Source organism: Orbicella faveolata, unplaced genomic scaffold (genome assembly GCF_042242905.1).
Source record: "Orbicella faveolata isolate gen_17 unplaced genomic scaffold, um_ofav_v1 contig_24, whole genome shotgun sequence".
Lineage (NCBI taxonomy): Eukaryota > Metazoa > Cnidaria > Anthozoa > Scleractinia > Merulinidae > Orbicella > Orbicella faveolata.
The window spans coordinates 6,500,001-6,523,818 of NW_028301552.1; the positions used below are offsets into that span (position 1 = coordinate 6,500,001).

Below are 23,818 nucleotides of genomic sequence, written 5' to 3' on the forward strand. Positions count from 1 at the left end.
CTTGCGTGTATCTGCCTTTTATAACAAAACCTTATTTTAAACTTCTCTAAATCGCATTATTTTCATGCGGGCCCTCTAATCGGGCCGAATTGGAATTTGGAAATATTGGTTTTTCAGGAGGGAGGAAAACCATAGCACCCAGAGAAAAGTCGTATCATAATTATGACGAGAATAAACAACACGTGTTAGTAGGCTGAAATGGAACCCGGACCACACTGGTGGGAGTAACGCGGTCGCACCCTCAGTGGGGAGAAGGGGAGGGGAGGACTCCCATGGTAAACAGATCGGGGATGCTCGTCGAAAGATTTAAATTAAACCTCTAAAGGAGACCAATCTGGGTGTGGTTCGTGCTCTATTTGACCCCTAAAAGATACCACTCAAAAACGGACATGACAGCGTTTTTTCAGTTATTATTATTCTTTGAATCCAACCCAGAAAGATAACTTGATGGCTAAAAATAGTAGTAGCATTTCGTCCTGAAAACACGAAATGAGAACAAAATCCGTGATTGACACCCCTAAGCGAGACGACGAACATCCCCGACGTTTTTTAAAATGGGAGCTCTTCCTCCTACCCTTACCCCCGCGCTCTCGCCAATGCGTTATCTCAGCTCCCCACACAAAGCCTACTTTTTAATTTTTTGTAGCGGAACGGATTGATAAATGGCTAAATAAATGGCAACAAATTAATTTATACCGTTTTTTTTTAGGGAATTCCACAACACTGCAGCTTGTAATAAATGTTTGGCCAAACTTTAATCAGCCGTCGTTTAGATTTTGAATGAACTTGTTTCTCTGTTTACAGTTTCCAAGATCAGCCGCCAAATCTCACTCACAAACTCAAATTGAAATCCATTTGAACTTAGCCCTCCGCGGTCTAGAGGCCACTCAGCATCAAGTTCACGAGCTTGTCACTGTGGTTAAAGATCAGTCACAACAGATAGAGCGACAGTCACAACAGATAGAGCGACAGTCACAACAGATAGAGCGACAGTCAGGACAGATACAACGACTGTCAGAAAAGATAGAGCGATTGATATCCAAGGATGAGGAGCAGCCACAGGATCAGCCGCCGCAGAGAGAGCGACGTGGGCCAATAAACCAGATTTTTCCGACCCCGTTCGAATGGAAAATACCCGGCATGAGAGCTGTTTGTCAACGATCAGTAACGTCACCACAAAGTTTATTAAGTGAACCATTTCCTTTGTTTGAGCGAGGTTATAAATATTTGTTGAGAATCTCAATACAGATAAAGCCATTCCGACATTTCCCGGGTACTTCAACTGGAAGAGATGATCTGTGCGTGTATATCAAAGTTGTTCCTGGAGAATTTGATGAGTTGTTGCCATGGCCTTGCAAGGAAAAGGTGCGTGTCACGTTGGTTCATCAGCGCCTGCAGCTGCTGAATAATCGGCGAAACAAATCAGATGTGATTGACTTTGGCGAGGTACCCTGCTCTCGGCCACTACTTGATGATCACCATGAATATCGCTTAATTCTCTCATTAAAAAGATTTCAGTCAACATCATTTTACATCAAGGATGACACCATTTTGATATGGGTCAACAGAGAATAGAACTTTAGGAAACTGAGCGGCAAAACTCCGGCATTTACCGCTTCAGTTTTTAATTTTCTACGTGAAAATTAGTATTTTGGCGTCAAAAAATTTGTTTCCAGTTGCTGAGGATCTATTTTAATACTTTAAGGAAGCAGAAACAAAGTTAAAATTGAACTTACATCTTGCCGCTTTATCTCTTAACATACTTAAAGAATATCAGGAGCAATCAGGTCAAAAAACATTGCTTGCTCTAACTGGCGGTTACCGTTTGCCGTTCAACCTACATGGTCCATGTTCTTATACTTTATCTAGTAACAAATGCTAAAGGAAAGGTTCTCAGGCCTCCCAATTCAACCAAACTCAGTATGGTATAACGAAAGGGATGGCTTGAATAAAAACGATTCCCTAGCGATATCAAATTACTATTGCTGCAACACCCCTGAGATCCCACAGTGTTCAAATATTTTTAGCGGCTCAGTTAAGGATGCGTGCCTGCGTCCTCTTGTTAGTTTGTACACAGCCCGTCAAGAAATATTTTTGTTCCTTATCTTGCACTTTGGTTATTGTATTGTTTTGATCAATTGTAATCGTGTGTAGCCCAATCAGCCGATAAAAAGCATTCTGAAAACCTGTACATCGCGTAGAATGCCTATTGTTCTCGGGACATTTACTTGCAGTCGAATAAAAATTATAGGTCTGTAATATTAGCAGCGAAGCGTAAACAGGGACGCTCTGATTGGTCAAAGATCACGTACGCTTTCCTCCGAAGGGAATACTGCCTTAGCTCATTAACTTGTCAAGGCGGGGCTAAGAAACAAAGGCCTCGAAAGTTATTCTTTATTCTATTGTTTCCGATATCGCGTATTTCAAGCTGGCTATTTCAAGCGTTGGACTTGTAATGGATATTTGCATCCGATTTTTACCATAGGCCATTACATGTATCCGGGTTTTTCGTACCAACGTCTTTTCGTACCACCCATTTTCGTACCACCTACATACACGTTCGTACATGTTCGTACCACATAAACATACATTCCAAATAGCACAGATTTAGACTATCTGATAGTCTAAATGAGATTTTAGATGTATAGCATGGTTTTGGTGTGATTTCTTTACGTAAAGGATATCATAGAAGAAGTTCCGGAGAATAATTATCCACGGAATAACACTCTTATCTTCACGCGAGCGAATTATTCTGTGACAAAAACTTCGAAGATTGTTGTCACACAATAACTCGTTCGCCTCTTCGAAATTTTTCAGTAATTGGCGATGTTTCCCTTACTTTATTCGCCTTGAAATCCCCTAAACCTTTGCAAGGAATAAAAAGAATTGTTTCTTTGCTAAAGATCTGGTCTTGAAAGCCGAGCTTCTCAAAAATATCTGACTGATGACACCAGTCTTCACGCTGTTGTTGTCACATAATAACTCGCTGGCCTCTTTGAAGTTTTTCAGTAATTGGCGATGTTTACCTTACTTTATTCGCCTTGAAATCCCCTAAAACTTTGTAAGGAATAAAAAAAATTGTTTCTTTGCTAAAGATCTGGGCTTGAAAGCCGAGTTTCTCAAAAAAATCTGACCGATTGACACGAGTCTTCACGCTGTTGTTGACAATAACTTGCTCGCCTCTTTGAAGTTTTTCAGTAATTGGCGATGTTTACCTTACTTTATTCGCCTTGAAATCCCCTAAAACTTTGCTAGGAATAAAAATAATTGTTTCTTTGCTAAAGATCTGGGCTTGAAAGCCGAGTTTCTCAAAAAAATCTGACCGATTGACACGAGTCTTCACGCTGTTGTTGTCACACAATAACTCGCTGGCCTCTTTGAAGTTTTTCAGTAATTGGCGATGTTTACCTTACTTTATTCGCCTTGAAATCCCCTAAAACTTTGATAGGAATAAAAATAATTGGTTCTTTCGTTTAAGCAAAACAACTGCGCGCTGGTCGGTTCCCGTGCTGTTCTCTTTGTCTGCGTATCACAAGCTTTTCGTTCGCCTTTCTTCCTTGAAGAGAAGACGTTAAACATATTTGCTGTATTCTGAAGTCAAACAATAAGAATTTCTTTCATTTCCAGAGTGGGCTAGTCTTTGCCGCATCTTATTGTAGAGATCGGCCGCCTTTTCCTCCACAGTCTCGCGAAGGTTGCTATTCTCTTCTATGAGGTGAGCCAAGACGTCTTTTGGTGATTCCGCGATCTCCTCCGGTTTCACTCCCAGCTTAATCCACGTCTCCGCTCGCATCTCTTTCCGTTTCGTCGTGCTTTTGACGTGTTGCGTCTTTCTCCAAAACCGCCTGATGCTTTCGGCCAACGCTTTTCCTACGCGCTCTCCAGCAGATTCTGTCAATCGATAGCCAAGAGGCAGAATACTTAATTGCAGAAGCGCAAACACTGTGTTCGGCTGTCCACAAACTTCTCTCCATCTCCAAAGAGCTTCGCCATTCAGTTGAAATTGAAATATGCCATTGCTTTCATTGACGAACGGAGGTACTATGTTGATCAGCAGGGGATGGATCGGGGTTTCGAAGAGCTCTGAAAAGAGCTCCCGATCACTTACGATTTCGCTTTCCATGTTCATTGAGCAACAGGTTTTCGAATGAATCAGCTGCGCCGACAGCATACTTTTGAAATTCGCGGTAATGAATATTTCAGTTACAGTCAAGTGGTTTTCTTGAATGGGTATTGTTTAGTTTTGACAGCCATTGTTATACAGACGTGTGCTTAAGACAATAGCTCTTCCATCGAAGACGCGCCATTTTCAAATGCAACTCCAACAAGAAGTTTTCAAACTCAAAAAGCTACAGGTTCCTGTGGACCGATTTTCAAATTTGAAACGGGTTTTGTTTCAGTAAAAAGCCATCTTTCATTTGCCGTGCGTGAAAATTAGGAAGGCCGGTTTAGATGGTCTGAAAATTGCTTCTGAAAACGGTCCCCATACAAAAAATGGCCAACTTTTGCCCATTTTCAAGAGCAAAAAGCTACTCCTTATACCTCATATATCAACTTACTTAACGACTTAAATTGAAGATTCAACCTTCTTCTTCAAAAAGCCGCGCGTGAAAGTTGAAGTTTTAACTCCTGGAAACCAGAACAGTAGGTTTTATCAACGCTATTGGGCCAATTTGGACCCTTTCTTCTCTTAATCAGGGCATTTCACGACACGCAAACATTCAAATTTGCCGCATCGCCGGTCATGAATAATTAATAATGTCCAGGCATTCTACCCGATGAATTTTGCATATTTTAGGTAATTATGTAACACTAGTACCTGAGAAAAAAGTAATTGTACACAATTGTATGTGGACTTGTTTATCAGTTAAACAAATAAAATTCACCGGTAAAACTTATATTAACCTAGTTTGATTCTTGTAGGTTGAAGAAAAACTGTACTGTCGAAGGCCACTTTTTAAGTGAAATATACAACTAGAGAAAGTGAAGTTGTACAATAGATATATCTTATTAGATGTTTTGGTTTGTAGTGTCGCTGTACATTTTTACGAGTTGTGCCGTATTTTGACGAGCCTGTAGGGCGAGTCAAAATACAAACAACGGGTAAAAATATAAAGCGATACTACACACCAAAACGTCTAATAAGAGATTTATTATCCGACTGCTGTTAGTCAATAAATTTATCAGTGAAAGAGGGAGAGTGTGACAGTTCTGCGTGAGCGAGCTGACCTGTCCGGCAAACAGGTTTGCTACTGTACAAATAACTGTACAATATTGCTGTATATTTGTACTGTTATTTGGACGGTATTCGCTGCAGTTGGATAATACAGCTGCATGTAAACGGCAGAGTCAGGGTGTTGTAAGCTTAAAGAAACAGAAGTCGCCTTGTCAAAGACTCATTGCAACTAGAGGATAGGGGGTAGTCCCTATAATGGACTACACGAGGAGCCTCTACCTAAAGGGCTGCATTTTTTAGGTTAGGATATTTTAAAAGGTAGGCACTATATTAACCAATATAAGAGGGAAAAATGCTATTTAGATACTTCTAAGACACTCAAAATGTCCTAACACCAAATTTATCCAAGATTTTAAGTAGCTACTCAGTCCAAAGGGCCGAACAAGGGATGCAGCGTGTGAAGTTTAGGTATGTGAAGGCGGTACAAAAATCTAGCCAATCAAATTACGTGTCTCCAAGGGCACCTATATACCTCGTTCCAAGGCCCCGCCGGCTAACAGGGAGGATTTTGAGGACAAGAGTGACTCTCAGTACGTCTTATGATAAAGCATTTTTCATTTTTCGTGCTGTGGAGGTATGTTCATTAGAGGTTGCAATCACTGCAGGATCAACGTAGCATTTAAACCTGAATAATTGCTGTCGGTTGTTATTAGAGCTAAACAAAGTTAAAACATGAATAAAGTGTTAATTTGAGATAGAATATATACGTACATATAAAAAAACAAACAGAGAGGACAGTGCTGTAGACAGAGAAAAAATGATCAAATCTAACCGGATTGTGCTCATTGTCTTTCTTACTTTTATGTTTATTAATTTATATTTTAAGAAACACCAGTCAGAATGTCTCTTCAAAGTGGTCAAGTGTCCAAACTCAGGTTGTTCAAAGATGCTCAGCAAGCGAGACATGAAAACTCATGAGACATCAGAATGTTCTTGGAGGAAAGTGAACTGTGAACATTGTCAAGAATCAGTCATCATGAATCAGAAACAGGTTTGAAACAGGTTTATACAGTCTATCTTTACAACCTGGCACTCGCTGATTTTGAATGCCCCGCTATCTTGATCTTAACTATAATCATCTTCCCTTGGATACGCTCTTTCAGCCAGTTGCTATCATTCCGCTGTCTTTAGCCACCGCTAGTTTTTGGTTCCCCTGAGAGTTCTAGAATATAGGGATCGATTACTAAACTGTAGGTATGTCAAAAACACTTAACATTTTCTAAAGGCTCCCTCCACACTACGCCGGAGAAATTCGAAAATTACGTTTCGATCCCACTCTAAAAACACATCAAACGTTTTCTGTCCGTACTAGAAGCCAGGGATAAATGTTTTAATTTTTCGGCAATTCAACAAATTTCTCTTCTGTTTAAAAAACATGTAACATTTTTCCGTTTAAGTTATTCCACTTTCAAGAACGCGCTACATCAGTTCTAATGCGTAAAACTGTCATAGTTCGCATAAATTGTAGGCATTTTTGAACATTTGCGTCGCATTCGAATGGATCCCAACGTGTTTTGTCTGAAATTGAATTGCAGCTTGTAATTCTTCCAATCAAAAGCGAAACGTTGGTCTCTCTTTCGAATTCTATTTGGTTTCTGTATTATTCATAAATTTTGATTGTGTTACGTACATGTGTTATCTTCAAATTAAGCAGTTTTTAAGATAAACATTTCGCACCCCCCAAAAAACAGGTGTCATATTACACCTCTACCTCCCCATAGCGGTCACCTCTCCACAACGGCCACTTCCTTCTGTCCCCAAGGTGGCCGTTGTGGAGAGGTTCGTCTGTAGTACTCTCTAGCTAAGTGTAAACTCTGTGTTAAGCAAATTGATCTTTTTAATGATTGTGACCCAGCTATTGACAAGACTAAACCATGGTGGAGTCATGTGGAGTGGGAACCGACTATAGAATGTGCTTTATTGATGGAAACTTTTGTTTAATTTTTTTTCAGAAACATTTTGATATTTTCCGAAAGTTTCCTGTTCTGTGTACTAACAAGTGTGGTGTGAGAGATAACCTTAAGTCAGAGCATAATTCGGCACCTTGTGTGCTAATTTCACTAGTCAAGAGCAGTAAGACATTGTGTTTCAAAACAGAAGTTAACAAGATCTCACGCCGCAAAAAGAAAGCTATTTTAGTTTGTGCTTAGTTTCACTGGGCAGGTTATAGGAAAGGCTTCTAGGTATGGATGCATTAAGATTACAACAAATAACTCTGTTTAAATCGTGGTAGCCTACGATCAAGTTCTCGTTTTGGAGGCTAAGTTACACAGGGGGGTGGATTACGCACAATCATGTGTGTCTACCCGGGAAATGGTACTGTCCACACAGAGGGAGAGGGGTGTCCATAGGATTCGAGGGCGCATACTACTTGTTTAGTTACGGGCGAGAACTGGAAGGCCAGAAGGCGAGCTGCGGCGAAAATGAAGATCTTTTAAGGTTAATGTCAGATTCTTTTGTGGTTGTTTGTATTTTCAGCTTGAGGTTCATGTTCAATGTCCTGCAACCGAAGTTCAGTGTGAATACAAGAACTTAGGATGTGAAGCAGTGGTATGAACATGTTTATATATTTAAAATGCTTTTCAGATGGAAATTCAGTGTGAATACAGGGATTTCGGATGTAACGCATCTTTCATTTACTGGTCATTCTAAACTTGCGAATACATTGATGGCGAATTGCGCGAAAGAACGAATCAGTGTTCTTTCACTCCCCATGTCTAGGTATAACATAGGATGGGTAATTGGGTGTTCTCAGTAAACGTTAGCATGAGAGACAATACACAAAACTGGCGACAACGACAGGTATAGACAGTGTAGAGAAGAAGAAACTGGTTCGACGGCGCAAAGGAAATTCGCCGCTAACTCAACCCTCATTTGCGTCGGTAATGCAGCTGAATAATAATAAGCTCGATAGTTGATTAAAACTTACTTCACACCTCCAGTGTGTTGTGTGCCGCTTGCATGTATCTTCTTTTTACAACAAATCACTATCATTAAGTTATTCTGTATTACATTATTTCCATGCGGGCCGAATTGTAATTTCAAAATGTAACGTTCGTTTTTTAGGAGGGAGGAAAACCGTAGCACCCAGAGAAAAGTCGTATCACATATCATGACGAGAATAAACAACACATGGCACCAGGCCAAAATCGAAAGTAGCCTGCGAACAAAAATGTCTGGCGAGCGAAGTGAGCCGTTAAGCGCAAAAAAAAAAAAAGTTCCGCCATTCCGCTCTCGACTCTCCCCGCTCGTCGTAGACCACACGGCTAGCTCCCACTAAACCCATTAACGGTAACCGGGAGCCTGTTCGCAGGCTTAATCGAAAGCGGACCACTTTGGTAGGAGGGAGGCGTCGCACCCTCGGGGGAGGGGGTCTGTCAAGTGAAAGGGTCGAGGATACTCGTCGAAAAATTTGAAGTAAACCTCTAAAGGAGACCAATGTGTGTGGCTTGAGCTTTATTTGATCTCTAAAAGCTGACATGACAGCGCTTTTTATTATTTTTCGAATGCAACCCAGAAAAATACCTTGACGGCTAAAAATAGCAGCGGGATTTCCTCCTCAGTGAATACTCAAAGTCAGAACAAAATCCGTGATTTATACCGTCAAGCGAGGCGAGCAGCATTCCCGACCAGTTTGGCAGTCCAATGAATTATTTCCAAATTGGACACCATGTGGTCCTATTACGTAGACAACTAAATGCTTGGACTTTAATCAGCCGTCGTTGAGATTTTGAATGGACTTGTTTCTCTGTTTACAATTTCCGAGATCAGACGCTAAATCTCACTCACAAACGCAAATTGAACGCCATTTGAACTTAGCCCTCCGCGGTCTAGAGGCCACTCAGCATCAAGTTCAAGAGCTTGTCACTGTGGTTAAGGATCAGTCAGAACAGATAGAGCGACAGTCAGGACAGACAGAGAGACAATCACAACAGATAGAGCGACAGTGAGGACAAATAGAGAGACAGTCACAACAGATAGAGAGATTGATGTCCAAGGATAAGGAACAGTCGCAACAGATAGAACACCAGTCACAACAGATAAAGCGACAATCAGGACAGATAGAGCGATTGATATCCAAGGATAAGGAACAGTCAGAAAAGATGGAGAAAAAGATGTCTAGAGTTCAGGATCAACCACCGCAGAGAGGACGACGTGGGCCGATTAACCTGATTTTTCCGACCTTGTTCGAATGGAAAATACCCAACATCAATAATTTTTTTATCAACATTATTTTCAGAAACACGAAGCTTAGTTGGTGAACCATTTTATTTGTTTTGTTGCGCTATAAATATTTATTGAAAATCGAAAGCTTCTGGACTCCGTCACTGAGCGTGTATATCAAAGTTGTTCCCGGAGAATTTGATGAGTCGTTATCATGGCCTTGCAAGGAAAAGGTGCGTGTTACGTTGGTTAATCAGCAGCACCCGCTGCTGGATAATTGGATAAACACATCAGGTGTGATTGACTTTGAAAAGGGCGAGAAACCATGCTCTCGACCACTACGAGATGATCACCATGAATATCGCCTCATTCTCGCTGTAAGAAACGTAGGTTTACAATCTGGACCATACATTATGAATGACACCATTTTAATCAGGGTCAACAGGGAATAGAGAGATTAAAGAAACTGAGCGGCAAAACTTCGGCATTTACTGTGTCAGTTTTGAATTTTCTACGGTGAAAATTAATATTTGGCTTCAAAGAATTTGTTTTCAGTTGCTGAGGATCTATTTTAATACTTTAAAGAAGCAAAAACAAAATTAAAGATTGAACTTACATCTTGCTGCTTAAAATGCTAATGGACGATTAGGAGCGATCTGGAATATATCCATAGAAACTTTGTTTACTCGGTAACTGATGGTTACCGTTTGCCGTTCCACCTCCATAGTGTATGTTCTTATACTTTATCTAGTAACAAATGCTAAAGGAAAGGTTATCAGGCTTTCCAACAAAACTCAGTATGTTATAACGAAAGGGATGGCATGTATAAAAACGATTCCTGAGGGATATAACATTACTATTGCTGCAGCACCCCTGAGATCCCATAGTACTCAAATATTTTTAGCGGCCTAGTTACGTATGCCTGCCTGCGTCTGCTTGTTAGTTGGTTTTTAAGTTAGAAATTATAACTTTGTGATTACTGAGGCAACATTCACTGCGCGTCAGGAAATATTTGTTTTCCTTATCTTGCACTTTGGGTATGGTATTGTTTTTGATAAATTGTAATTGTGCGTAGCACAATCAGCCGATAAAACTGAAGCAGTCTGAAAACCTCTAACTGTGCATATTTTAGGTTATTATGTAACACTAGTATACCTGAAAAAAAAGTAATTGTACACAATTGTATGTAGACTTGTTTATCAGTTAAACAAATAAAAATCACCGATAGATCTTTCAGCCACCTAGTTTGACTCTTGTATTTCAAATAACTATATCGTGAAAGGTAACTTTTTTTAATAATTAAATATAGAGAAAGTGAAAATATGCATACCGCTGTATATAAACGGCAGAGTCAGTGTGTTCTATGCTTCGGAAAAACGAAAGGCGCCTTGTCAAAGATGCATTTAGGACGAGGGGTAGGGGGTACTCCCGATTATGGACTACAGGTGGAGGCTCTGCCCAAAAGGGTTGTATTTTTTAGGTTGGGATGTTAGGAGAACACTCCAAAAGCTTGTAGATCACTCGCGTAACGGCTCGTGATTTACAAGCTCTTCTCGTGTTCTCCCAACATACCCAGTGGTTTATTGCGCCGGTAAACCCATGGAAAGAGTCGTCAATTGCTAAACTGCCTGATAGGGAAACTGCCATTTAGAAACTTTTAAGACACTCAAAATGTCGTAACATCATATTTATCCAAGATTTTAAGGAGCTATTCAGTCCAAAAGAGCCGAAACAAGGGATGCAGTGTGTATAGTGTAGGCATGTGAAAGCAGTACAAAAATCTGAGTCTAAGAATCTAACCAGTCAAATCACGTGTCTCAAGAGACACGTATATTACTCGTTCCAAGGCCTCGCCGGCTAACAGAGACAGGTGGCTCCTGAGGACGAGAATGGCTTTTACTGCGTCTTATGAAAAGCAGTTTTCAGGTTTTTCTTCGGTTATGTCACATCAAAATTTCATTCTCACACTTAGTCGCTGTTTCACACATATATATTTTATTTACACTGACGGGTAGGAAAGAAAACTTACAGCGCTTTAGAGTAAAAACAATAACTTAATTTCTATCCCAGTGGTGGCTAATGTGTGACTTATCTTGAGCTTCTATAACAAAGCTACTAAGCGGGTCAAAAGGCTTGAATTGATGACGTAATCATTTCAACAAAGAAAACCTCCCGTTTAAAAAAACATATTCTCCCAGGGTGAATAAGTTATGAAAGGTATTGAAGGGAATTTTGATAATTATTATGGGATTTAACAGGTCTATCTTCACTTGCCACACATTCGCTTTAAAACCTATTTGTGAACTTTTTTCTGGTCTCCAAACTATTACGAAACGGAACATATGTACACCAGTCTCTCTTTCCCAGCCATTAAGGGCTAAGTACGTACAATCGTCGCGTCTTTTCCTGCGACAACATGTGACTTGTTTGTATCCACTGCTGAGCTGAACGAACTCGTTTACCTCAGAATCATTTTAGAGCGATGTCAACGATAAATAGCGTAGCAAAATTAGCTTTGATAAAAACCAATATCCCGCTGTACATGCCGTACAATCGAGTGCTACACGAAAACACACTCACTAATTTTGTAAGTTTTGTTTCTTTTTTGACTTTTGTTGGATGAGCTGAGTAAAACCCAACGGAAGTTTTAAGTCGTAGGTGCTATTTCCTTAACGTAGCCAGACGTTGATAAATATTCATGTGCCATTGATTTTTTAAGAATTCGACCAAATTTCATTTCACAATATGGTTCTCATGTGAAGTTTATAATACATGAAAGTTCTATTTAGTGATGTCGTATGTCACGGTTTTCACGAAAGTCTCCTCCGCAACTGAGGAGAGGCCTTGCGTGACGACCCAAGTAGCCGAGATGCTTCTAAAATCACACTCTAATTGTTCTCGAAACACGATAAAAATATTAAATTATGACTATTTTCCAACAGCCGCTGCTCGTAAAAATATTTATATAATAAGAGGGCCCATTACAGAGGGGGCACAAAAAGGGGTACTGATACAGCCCCTGAGGAGTACACAGGATATCCCAGAGGAGGGTCCGCTGCTTGAATACTGAGGTTCCTGAGTAGCGTGGGATGAGCCTGGATACTGTACCGCTCCTCGTCATCGTTAGTAAAGTACAAAAGCTCAAGCGCCAGAGATGCCCACTGGCCCCGCACGCACTCTCCATTAAGGCGCCCTACTGGGGCCATAATCTCCTGCTTTGAGAGAACACGGCTGGTGTATGTTCCCTGTGAAGGTAAGAGGACAATTGCTTTTAATAAGGTGATTTAAACACTAACAACGGCTTTAGTTTATAGTTTGAAAAAAAGTGTCTATCTTAATTGACCACTGCCCAATGGGGTTTTCCAGGCCATCGGAAACAAATAATGAAATAAATTCAATGTAACTGAACATAACGTGGTTACGAATCCTAAACAGGCGGAAGGCGGACCTGTTGGCTATTTACGAGCCTGACCGAGTAGTTGAACTCGGGACTACCGACAATAACATCAGCTAGTGGTCAGAACGGGACTTGAACCCGCGACCTCTGGATTTCAAGTCCGGCGCCCTAAACATTCGGCCCCGCTGCCTCATTTTGAAAGGAATACAAGACGTCTAATTGCAGTATTTTCATGTTGTACTCTTGCACTCAGCCATTCAAAGCCCTATATGCATCAAAAATCTAGACGTCTTGTGAATGTCAGGCTGATCTTCAATGTTCAATGTGTCAGTTAATAAATATCACTGCCTAAATCTATCTTGTTTCCACGTTCATTGCATAAATGAGGAATAAAGTGGCTAATAAAAGGAATGCGGCTTTTTGAGAAACGTACGGAACACAGTAAGTCGCACTGCCCAACTGCAAGCTAGAACCAAACTAACACAACAAAAACGACAAAATTAAATTTCTTCTTTCTATTAACCTATTATTATTGTTTTTAACCTTTCCCATTGCAGTTTGAGTAAACCCTCACATTCCTGCTCATGTGGGAAAAGAGTAGAGACAAGAATTATTTAGAGTTACAACCTACCTTGCCCTTATCTCTACCCAGCGAGAAAAGGAATGGCTTTTCATTCATGATTGACAGCTGCCAATCGTGATCTGTCTCAGTGCCTAGGTACCAGTCTCTATCATACTCTGTCATGTATTCTGCGAGCTCATCCTCGCTTGTCACTTCCCCAAGAACAGCTTCGTCGTACGTTAACTTGAAAGCATACCTACAAAAATCAACATGTGAGGTTAACTCGAAAATTTTTTAGGGTGCTTTTTTTTTGGGGGGGGGGGGGGGGGGAATGCCTGATTCTCCTAAGAAATCCGTGCCCACAGTGGATTATTCGGTTTCTTTGATACGAAAAGAAACGCAAAATTCGTTTTTGGATTCAAGAATCCAATCTTGGAATTTCCCAGAGAACGCACCGTCCCTTAGTTCATCCAGACGAACGTGTGTTTGTGATAAGCGCCATTAAACTTTCTCCACTTTCCGTGAAAAATGGAACGCAGTGCTTTCCTACTACCCAGACCTATTTTTCAAGCATGTTTGCCTCGAAAGCGTTTTCCATTGCGTAAATCAGGCAATTACAGAAAAAAAGAAACGCTGCACAACTGGCCAGTAAGTTCGAGCAGTACGGATGAAAATGAAAAATTCTAGATCACTTAAAGGGGAACGTCACTCCAAAAATCTTACTTTTTGTCTTCGCCTATAGCAAGTAACCATGAAGTGCCTGCTAGCCTGATTAAATTCGTCTCGAAAGAAGCAACTTTGGAGGCCGCCATTTTGAAACTGTACTTGACCGCCTGGCCGTTCATATGTGACATCACTCCGTCCCACTCGAAATTGGCGGGAAAGAGAAAAACCTGCAACTGACTTTACATCCTTCACAAGGTCAGCAAAATGTATTTTTTCTAAGCGATTATCCACTTCACTATCTTCACTGCTATCATTTTCGGAATTTGGAGCACGTTTGGCCCAAAATAATACGGCTCAAGAGCAGCCATAACCCAGAGTGGTAGTTAAAAGGCTTGTCGGAAGACATTTGGACAAAATCTCTAGGACGGAATGACGGCACGAAAACGCGGCCTGGCTGCTGAGTACTGTTTAAAATGGCGGCAGCGATGTCGAGCTTTGGGCTTTTTCGAAGACGAATTTCATTAGGAAAACCTGCACTTTAGAGGCCGAAACTATGGTGAGTGGCTAAACTTAGTGCGAGGTTTCTATTAGTGTTGACAAAAAAATACGTTACTTGGAGTGACCTTTTCCATTAATCAATCATATTGCGAGATTCATCTCCCCTCGGACTACTTACAGAACAGAGAAATAATAAAATTCTCAGTTCTTTAGTAACAGCTCAATGCTTCATACCTGTAAGCCTTCAGGATTAGAGACTTAAGCTCAGCCTCCTTTTCCAGCCAATCAACATACATTGACCAAGGAAAGTCACCAGTGTACATCTTGTGCACGTGACCAGGACCAGCTGCTACGGCGGAGGATCCTGGGAATCCCAGAACTTCCACCAGAGCATAACAAGCACAAGTTAACTGTTTGTAGAGATCGGTCAGAGCTGAATCGCTGAGGATGCTTTGAGCAATGGCCTCGCTTTCGTTTCCAAAGCTTAAACATTTCACGACATGTCTAAACCAGAAATCCGGGAATTTTGATGACAAAGAGTCTAAATAATGTCTGTCCACTGGTATGGAAGATTTCCACTGAGATGGCAAATCAAGTCTATGAGCGTGCTCTGATGTGAATGCCGCTGGCTTCACAGTATGGCCTGCACCTGATTTTGCATTGTTATTGGCAGCTCCTTTGTTCAGGATGTCGTACTTGGAATCACCCAAAACTGGACCAACGTTTTTTATGAAATTTTCACTTGAAACCTGGTTTATAGAAACCTTAGGGTGGCCAACATCCAGCGCTGGAAATCCACCAAGATTAAAAGATTCTTCTAAATCGTCTATACCTTCGTCAGCTACAGGAAAAGCACCAAAGCTAACAGAATGCTTGTGCTTTCCAAGGCTCGTGAAGCTTTCATCCAGTTTTAAACTTTCTTGAGACCACACGCTGTCACTCAGACTAGGCAAAGAGCCACTTCGACGGCGTTTAGCCGTAGCAACCCTTGTGGGTTGTTCTTGATCTTGAGTAGTTGAGGTTTGTGGCAAGTTCTGTATCTGCACATCTTTGTGACTTAACAGCTTGTCAAATGAAGCTTCCTTGGGTGGTGTAGTAGGTAAAGCTTCAATTGTCATCGCTACTTCTTGCTTCATAAGGTCAATTGTGACTGGCTGTGCGTGTTCCTTTGTACGATCAAACTTGCGATCTTTGCAATAATTCAGCAAAACCCAAACGAGAGTCTTGAAGAAATTTTCTGAATTTCTTCGCAAATTTTCCGGTTGATCTATAACCCCAGTCAGCACATTTTTGGCATCTGAGTAAGTGTCGAGTATCAATGAATCGCACGGACGAAGAACGTTGCCTGCATGTTGGTTCAAAGACACCAGAGGCCACTTGCCTTCATGCACAAAAATATCCTGAAACACATCATCCACTCGTGTGGCTTCCACGGTGTGACACGAGGTCTCCTGCAGCTCAAGGCCCTTCATTACCATGGTGCAAAATTTATAACCGCACTCAATTACGTGGACCCAAATCAACCGGTCCTGAAATCGTACCAAGTAATGGTCTCCCGGCGCAGGATTCCCCAGAGTGCCCATTGCCATAGTAACACTCAGAGTGGAGGCTACCTGAGGTGTCAGCTGTTTGTAAAACACAGAGTCAGGACAGGTTGCTGCAGCAGTGCTGGCGGCTGTGGGCCAGGAACGCAGCGGCCGCGGAAAGCCTATCAGGAACACAGGGAGACAAAAGAGTGGCAGTAGTGGAGCTGCTAATACAGTTGAAGTTCCAAGTATCGCTAGAACCACAGGGAATAATATGGCGCATGAGACCAAGATGGGAACAGTAGACTTGTGTCTCTGTTTTGGTAGTTTCCACGATGTGATTGTCAGGGTCACCATAAAAGCAACCTTATTGAGTAGCTGCTGTAGCCTGTCACGGCAGGCTCCCACTAGCATCAACTGGAGACCCAGTCCGGCAGTACCCCACCAGGCAGCCACATCTGAACCGAGAGCTGTCACACTCAGACAAACAACAGACACCTCCAATAGAGAGTTAAAGGTGTTCTGCCATACCTGTAGTGTAAATACAATTTTGTAAGGAATAAAAATATATCCTGTTACACTGTACTTCCTAGAGTACTAACACCTCTTAATCTCACCCAAACGTTACAATCTCTTTTACGTCCGATTTGTGCGACAGCGTTTTTTCCTGTTATTTTGAGTCCAACCCTAAAAGGTAACTCAAATGGTGATCTGTCCTAAATACTCTAAAGTGATAACAAACTCCAGAGGTTTTAACTCCAGGGAATCAATGAGTACCTCTGTTAAAGTTATATAAATTTGGAAATTCTTCTCTTGTTTGCTGATTTCCATCGGCTATACTTGTAAACAAGTATAAATTAAAAATAAATTAGTAAGTTTTTGTCATAAATAGTTTTTTAATTAAGTTTCTGGCAGGTCCCCACCAGCCTTTAGGTTGCCTCAAACCAACCTGCCCCAACAAAAAGTATATGTATGTATGTACAAAGTCTTCGTTTACTTCTTTTCTTTCTAGCATTAAACATGTTTAATACAGAACAAATAGTAAGTATTTAAGTGAGGCCTTCAGTCTTTACCTGCCTAAGGGCTCTCACAGTACCAATGGCCACAGCAAACTTTGAAATGCTTGTATTCTCTGGGGCAAGGAACAAGCTAAGAAAAGCAACTTGTAGTAGTGGTATCACTAAAATACATAAATAAAAGTCATTGTAAGGGAAATAAGTTTATGTGCCAATCACAATTAAGTAACTTTTAGCCTTTTATAAACATCAGCTATTATGACCACAATCATATAACTAGTTCAAATCAACGCTACATTTCCACCACTTATGATACGATGCATACATGTGCATCTGAAACAGGCTTGATCAGAAAATGTTGTTGCTTTGAAGATACTCTATATTCTGTAGAGCAGTCATTAAATCCCCTCATTTTAACAAATTGACGTCAGTTTTTCATGCATCTGTCCTGTTATTGACCATGAATTTCGTCATAACATTGTCAAAGTAGCTGTGGATCCACGAGGTGATAGCCGAGTGGATCTGTTGACTACTTTGACAATGTTATGACGAAATTCAGTGTCAATAACAGAACAGACGCATGAAAAGCTGACTTCAATTTGTTTCCTACAATAACAAGCTGTCAAATTGGCCGCTCTCGCTCATTGAAGCATCGCATGAATTATAAATTCATGTGTCTGTCCACTTATTGACAATGAAAATTAGCCAGTGAGCATGCAAGAATTTCTACAGTTATCGTAAAATGTAAGTTTCGACACAAAGACATATTGCAGACTGAGGAAATTCTTAATAATTGTGTAAAAGTCAGTGGAGTAGGAATTAGGAAATACAAATCCATTCAAATTGTTATTTAGCATTACATAATTTTAAGAGAAATCAGAGAAGTGTAGCTAGGTGCAGATAACTTAAGGCCATTAAGACATCTAGTGTAAGTTACTATTGTAAATAGTTGAAAGTTGTAAAACAAAGTAAACAACAAGTACAGAAACAATGTAATCACAAAAATTAATGCAATGTCATAAGAACAGTAATGTTTTAAGTGTAATGAAGAGTAATGTAAGTAGGCGGTAATGTAACATAAGGTTAGTCCTGTACAAATGTTTTGTCTTTAAATAAATGTTAAAAAAGAAAGAAAGAAAGAAAGAAAGAAAGAAAGAAAGAAAGAAAGAAAGAAAGAAAGAAAGAAAGAAAGAAAGAAAGAAAGAAAGAAAGAAATGTCAATGGATAATGGGTCAGCTACACAATGGTCATGCAGTACGTGTAGATAGTAATGCAGCTCTTTACTGAGACAATGTAACTACTCACCATAGAAAAGCAGTGTCTGACGCAAAAGACCTGTGTATCTCAAAGTTTTCTTTCTCTTCTTGAATTCTCCAGATGACTCAATACTTGCTGGGTACAATGGATTTCTAAACAATCCAAAGAAAATGCTGACACACTGCATATCCCCCAGAACCTTTAATAGAATCAGCAGCACCACAAAAGCAAAGCCAAAGGTTTCAAAAATCTCACGAGCACTGGATGAAAAATTATGTGAAACACCAGCTATGACGGCTGTTAATAACAGCATTACAATAAATATTATGATCTCTTTTAGCCTCCACTGTGTGACTGGGTGTTTTGACATCTTCTCTTTGCTTATTGTGTCCCTTGCTTGTAGTGCAAGACCGAAGATGTCCAGGCTTAGAATGTAGCCAAAACAAGCTGCTATAATAATGGCGGTGCTGTTGTTGATAACTGTTGCCATGACGACCACCAGGCTTGACAAGATGAACATCACCAGCAACCTGAAAGTGTGAGGAAAGGAATAGGAAATAAGTGATTTGCAACAAGAACCTTACAAAGGGAGGGGGTGGAACTACATGTACATTTTGGAAGGGGAGGAGTCAGGGATTTACATTCTCTACGTTGTTCTTCCATGGGTAGTACATGTGGGACATGCCTATCCAAAGCAAGACATTGGTACCAACATTCTTCTCCTAGGAGGTCACTTACATGTACATTACTCCCTAATGCTAACACAAGATCAGCCAATACCTTGCTGAAAGCCTTACAAGGCCCTTAAACAGTGGATTTTTACTTTATAGCAGCTGTGAATATTTTTATTCCTTCTGCAAATGTGAAATTTTGGAAAGACAGATGAAACAAATCATCATAAATGTGGAGGAGTGAATTAGTTTGGTGGATTAATATTGAAATAATGTTGACCAGCTTGTCATGAGCACAGGACAATCAAAGAGCATCTAAAGGGTAATTGCAGGATGTCATGCAATGTGGGTTGATGAATCCTGTCGGTTAATACTCTGGATTTTTCTCAGATTATCCCATGCCTGTGACAAGCTGATCAACATCTCAAGACAATTTGTTTACTAACCTTACATCTGTGGCTAGTGGGGAGCCACCTAGCACTAGTACCAAGGTCTGCTCTGCTAGCCATGGGAACAGTGCATCAAGAGGAGGCAAGATACCCATAATCCATAGGAAGGGGAGAAATGGCAACACGATGTGAAGAGCCTTATCAAGTGAGGCCAGCTCTGAGTAACTCCTGGTTTGAAGAATAAAGAGAGGAAAATATATAAATAACATTAACATAGAACAAATGCTCAAAAAACAAAAATCACACAATGCAACTTCTAGTAATGGCCTAGTTAGCTGAGAAACAAACTAAAGGTGTTTATATTAATTAACACTTTGATTAGTAACACTGTTTTCCATATGTCTTGATCACTTCAGTCACTGCAATTGCTGTGATGGTTAATTGATCGCTACAGAAAAAGGGGGTAATCCTTATGACTGTCAGTTTCTATATGATTGCCACAATCACTACGATTGCTAAAATTGTCAGATTCATAGAATTAAAGTCTATCTTAGCAATCATATCCACCTCGATCATGGTCAACTATGAGCTGTCCAATAGATCACCCGAGTCGACAAAATTTTGAGTGTTATGCTGTGCAAATGTAAGACTTGCGTTCAGGCTCAGGCGCAAGTTATTTCATTACACAATTTGCCACTTCCTTTGCTTTGGCTATATATGAAAGATTGGGAAGCCTCAAAATTTATGCCCCTTTCCCTGCACAACTTTGTTCAGTCTGTTCTCCCACAGGTTCGTGAACTTTTTTTTTTTTTTTAAATAAAAAACTTTATTGGGAATGTAGTAAAAAACAAAACAAAACAAAAAAGAAGAAAGAGAAGATAATAATTCCCAAAAGGCTCAGAGCGCAAACGGGACAAGAGTACACATGCAAGGAGCTTCCCAGAATTATATCTACATAAAGATAAGCTATTTACAAGGCATGTAATAGTAAAAATAGTAATAAAAAGCTATTTACAATAATATTAAAACTATAAGAAAAATATAAGGAAAAAAAATTAGTTTCTATGGCAGGAACAGTCCCTAACTGAAGATCAGGTACAGGGATAGTCTATATCAAAGACAGAACTTAATAATGAAAAATAAAACTTGGTGTCAAATGTCTTGAACGTTGAAACACTAGGAAAACAGGAAAAAGGAGCAACTGTACAAATTAAATTCCATAACTTAACAATCCGATCGAAATAAGAAGCCTGAAATGTAGTAGTTTTACAAAAATTAGGTTTTAGCATGATCATTAATGCTGGGGTTTTGAGTTTACTGGTTATGCCTGTGACTTACGAAGGTAACCTAGATGGCTAGTCATTAATATTTAAATCTATGAGGCCATAAAGAGCCTTGCAATAAAACACAAGGTCTTTAACTTCTCTATCATAAGTTAATGGTACTAGCCTAACGGTTAAAAGACGATCCTTGGGGGAGGTTGTTCCATGCTTCACAATTTGCTCAGTGGAAATACAAATACAAACAAGCTAAAATGACCCAACAACACATCATTCTTAGCCTGAGATTCAGCCAAGCATGGAAGGTAAAATTTTCCTTCTTTTAGCCACCTGCATCTCTTTTTGCCTAAAACAGCTTTTAGACATTACATTAGACGTGTATTTCTGGGATTTTAAAAACCCAAGTCTGTTACATTTTGGACGGAGTACCACTCAAAATTTCACCGACACCAGTGATCTATATTTAGACAGCCCTTAAATGATTTATTTATTATTTTTAGTCTATTTTTGGGGTGGTCCGTAGATAGGGTTCATTGGGGTAGTCCGTGGATGCCTATAGCACTTGAAGGTTGGTGCTGACCAGGGATCAGTGTTTTCTGGGTTAACCCAGGTTTTCACATGCCACTGACATACCTGGGACATAGCTGCAGGCACAGCCTGGGACACCAATACCGCATATGTGAAAATTTATCACAATTCCATATTTACTGATGTAATGGTTGAAAATTGTGCAAATGCGATTTGCATTTCATGCCAATTTGAGTACATCAGCGATCGAGGGGGGTGAATAGGGTTATGCAAATCCGCCAATCCGTGCCTTTTTTCCATCACATCCGTCGATCCACCAATATTTTTGTTCAAATCCGAAACCACAATCACATCCAGAAACAGAAGTATAAAAGTTCAAAAGTAAACTGGTAAATGTGAATGCCATTGTTAATTTCGCACAAATAGTAAAGAAAGCAGCATACTCGATGGCTATAACATAGTACAATTCCAATAACAGTCTCACACCTGAGTTTAAATAGGCTTCATTCAAAAGAAAAAAAATAGTAATTTGGATGAACTCATTAACATACCGACTGAGGTTGAAGAAAGATCAATGATCCAAATTTTGTTTAGGACCCCAGATCCGAACATCAAGATAGGCACAATCTGGAATCCGCGCCATAATTTACAGCTAATCTTCAATCCACTGTGTTTTCAAAATCTGTGAATCCACTCGATTTACCACAAAAATCCACAATCCGTAGGCTTTTTAAGGCCAAATCCATCGATTTGAAAACCCATTCACCCCCCTCGCGATCCATGGCAGATGCACCAGGGACCCATTGGACCAGGTTGCTGAACCTTGTCAAATGCAACCAGCGATAATGTCGCAGGTACATGTAGGTCAATGGGATATGAGAACCAGGCTTTACCCAAAACGGAATGGGTAAGGGGGGGGGGGGGGGGTGGGGCGGGCAAATTAAAAACATGCAGCAAGTGAATTACCTTGCCAAGACTCCAATGATTCCAAATATAAGCACATAAAATGGCCTCATAAGTGGAGTGATCTCTAATGTATCAAGGGCCCTGAATATGGCCAGCTCTGGTGGAGATGTCGAAGTTAAAGAGTACTGAGCAATGCAAACCGTCCACCATCCCAAAATATACAGAACCACTGTGGCACCCGTCTCTGAATACAGTCCATTCAAATAAGATGGCAGAAGATATAAAAACATCAACCCACACAAAACCCCAGAAATCACTCCATGGATGACCATATTGGCCACAAATTTCTTCGCGGGAAAAATAAAGTCAATGGTTTCCAGACCACAACATGAAACAAAGTCGACCTCGTCATCTTGTGCCAAAAGGTTCTTTTGAAATTTGGCAAGACTTGTCGAACTTCGACGCATAAACCAGCTCAAAGTCTGAGTGCTTAAAACGAATATGATCATAAGGCCTCCATAAATACAGCTGTTGATGTAAACATCATTTATAACTTCGAACTCCGCGCAAATGGTGAGCAAACCTCCAAGAATGAAAGGAACCAAAAACACCAGGACTTGGTTCAGGTAAACATAGAATGGCGCATTATATCCCAGTTTTAGCTTCAATCCACCGAGCAAGGTCTGAGGAAAACGTTTCCTGAAGAATTCAAGTTTGTAATCGTTGAGTAAAGGCGCTCCACCGCCTTCCATAGAGCCCATCACACAAACACTCGACGAAATTGCTATCGAATGTTTTCATATAAAACGTAGACGTCCGCGAGCCGAAAATTACTGGTGTTTTGTTGCGGTTAATTAGTTAGTTCATTCCGCATTCCAAACTTGTTCTTTCGGATTGCAAAATTAAGCTTCAGCCGATTCCACGGAGTATTCAAGAGCTTTCATGGTGCTCCAGGTGCTATCAAGTCTTCCATCCGCTAAGAGGAAATGAGGCAAGAAATGTCAAGTCGTCCATTTTGAATGGCGGTTTCGTTGACTTCCATCCGATTTGATTCCGTAAAGGAAAACACGATCTGTAGGATTTTCGTACAGGAAATCACATCATACCCACAACGTCGTCAAAACTATTCGGTATTTCGGCTAAATCGTTTCACAAAAGGGACATTTCTGCATTATTCTCTTTACAAAAGTAAGTTGATGTTGACGTCAAGGCAACCGTGGACACCTGATTGGTTGATGACTAAAGAAGTATTGACCTGACTAGGGTGGGGTAAGTGTCACGTACACGATCACAGAAAGCGTTGCATGACGAAAGGTATTTGGCTAGTCACGCAATCTAAGAGATAAAAGTTACTTGTGTAAGTTAAGGACTTAACCATAACATTTTTGATGGGCCTTGGTTTAGGAAAATACCAGGATAAAAGTACCTGCACGTGAGAAAATCGAAATTGTGTTCAACCCGAACTCCCCCCGAAAAAACATTTATGATCCATTCCAAATTTTAAGGCTCTGCCAAAGTTCCTCTGCAGTATTTTTGCAACTTTTACTGCTTCCTGCGACTTTCGTCTGGGCAACTTTTTTTGGATCTGAGCAACTGATCAAGTTCTAAGCATTTCCGAAGATTCTCCGAATGTTCCCGAAGTTATATGAACGTTTCCGAACATTTCCGAATTTATGGAAGATTTCCGAAGCTTGTGAGCTGTGGAACACTTCCTATCCTGCG

The 23,818-nt window shown here is 40.4% G+C and overlaps 3 protein-coding genes and 1 pseudogene across 3 annotated transcripts in view; 2 read left to right on the forward strand and 2 right to left on the reverse strand.

Moving 5' to 3' along the window:
* Window positions 1-2,511, forward strand: part of LOC149110125 (TNF receptor-associated factor 6-like) — a 9,819-nt gene extending 7,308 nt beyond the window's left edge. Inside the window, exon 7 of the mRNA XM_089290960.1 lies at window positions 805-2,511. Coding sequence (XP_089147086.1) covers window positions 805-1,575 — 771 coding nt within the window. The 3' untranslated portion in view covers window positions 1,576-2,511. The remainder of the gene's footprint in view (window positions 1-804) is intronic.
* A 474-nt stretch (window positions 2,512-2,985) lies between these two features.
* LOC149110126 (uncharacterized) lies at window positions 2,986-4,495 on the reverse strand. The gene has a single exon (XM_089290970.1). The coding sequence runs from the start codon at window positions 4,169-4,171 to the stop codon at window positions 3,572-3,574; it is 600 nt and encodes a 199-aa protein (XP_089147096.1). The 5' UTR covers window positions 4,172-4,495; the 3' UTR covers window positions 2,986-3,571.
* Window positions 4,496-5,993: 1,498 nt separating this feature from the next.
* On the forward strand, window positions 5,994-10,636 carry LOC149110127 (uncharacterized; annotated as a pseudogene).
* Window positions 10,637-11,372: 736 nt separating this feature from the next.
* Window positions 11,373-23,308, reverse strand: LOC110050548 (pecanex-like protein 4). The gene is made up of 7 exons (XM_089290954.1): window positions 22,157-23,308; window positions 19,440-19,610; window positions 18,371-18,852; window positions 17,123-17,229; window positions 14,758-16,580; window positions 13,429-13,615; window positions 11,373-12,645 (listed from the first exon to the last, which is right to left on the reverse strand). The coding sequence occupies exons 1-7, from the start codon at window positions 22,855-22,857 to the stop codon at window positions 12,382-12,384; spliced, it is 3,735 nt and encodes a 1,244-aa protein (XP_089147080.1). The 5' UTR covers window positions 22,858-23,308; the 3' UTR covers window positions 11,373-12,381.
* Between the last annotated feature and the right edge of the window lie 510 nt (window positions 23,309-23,818).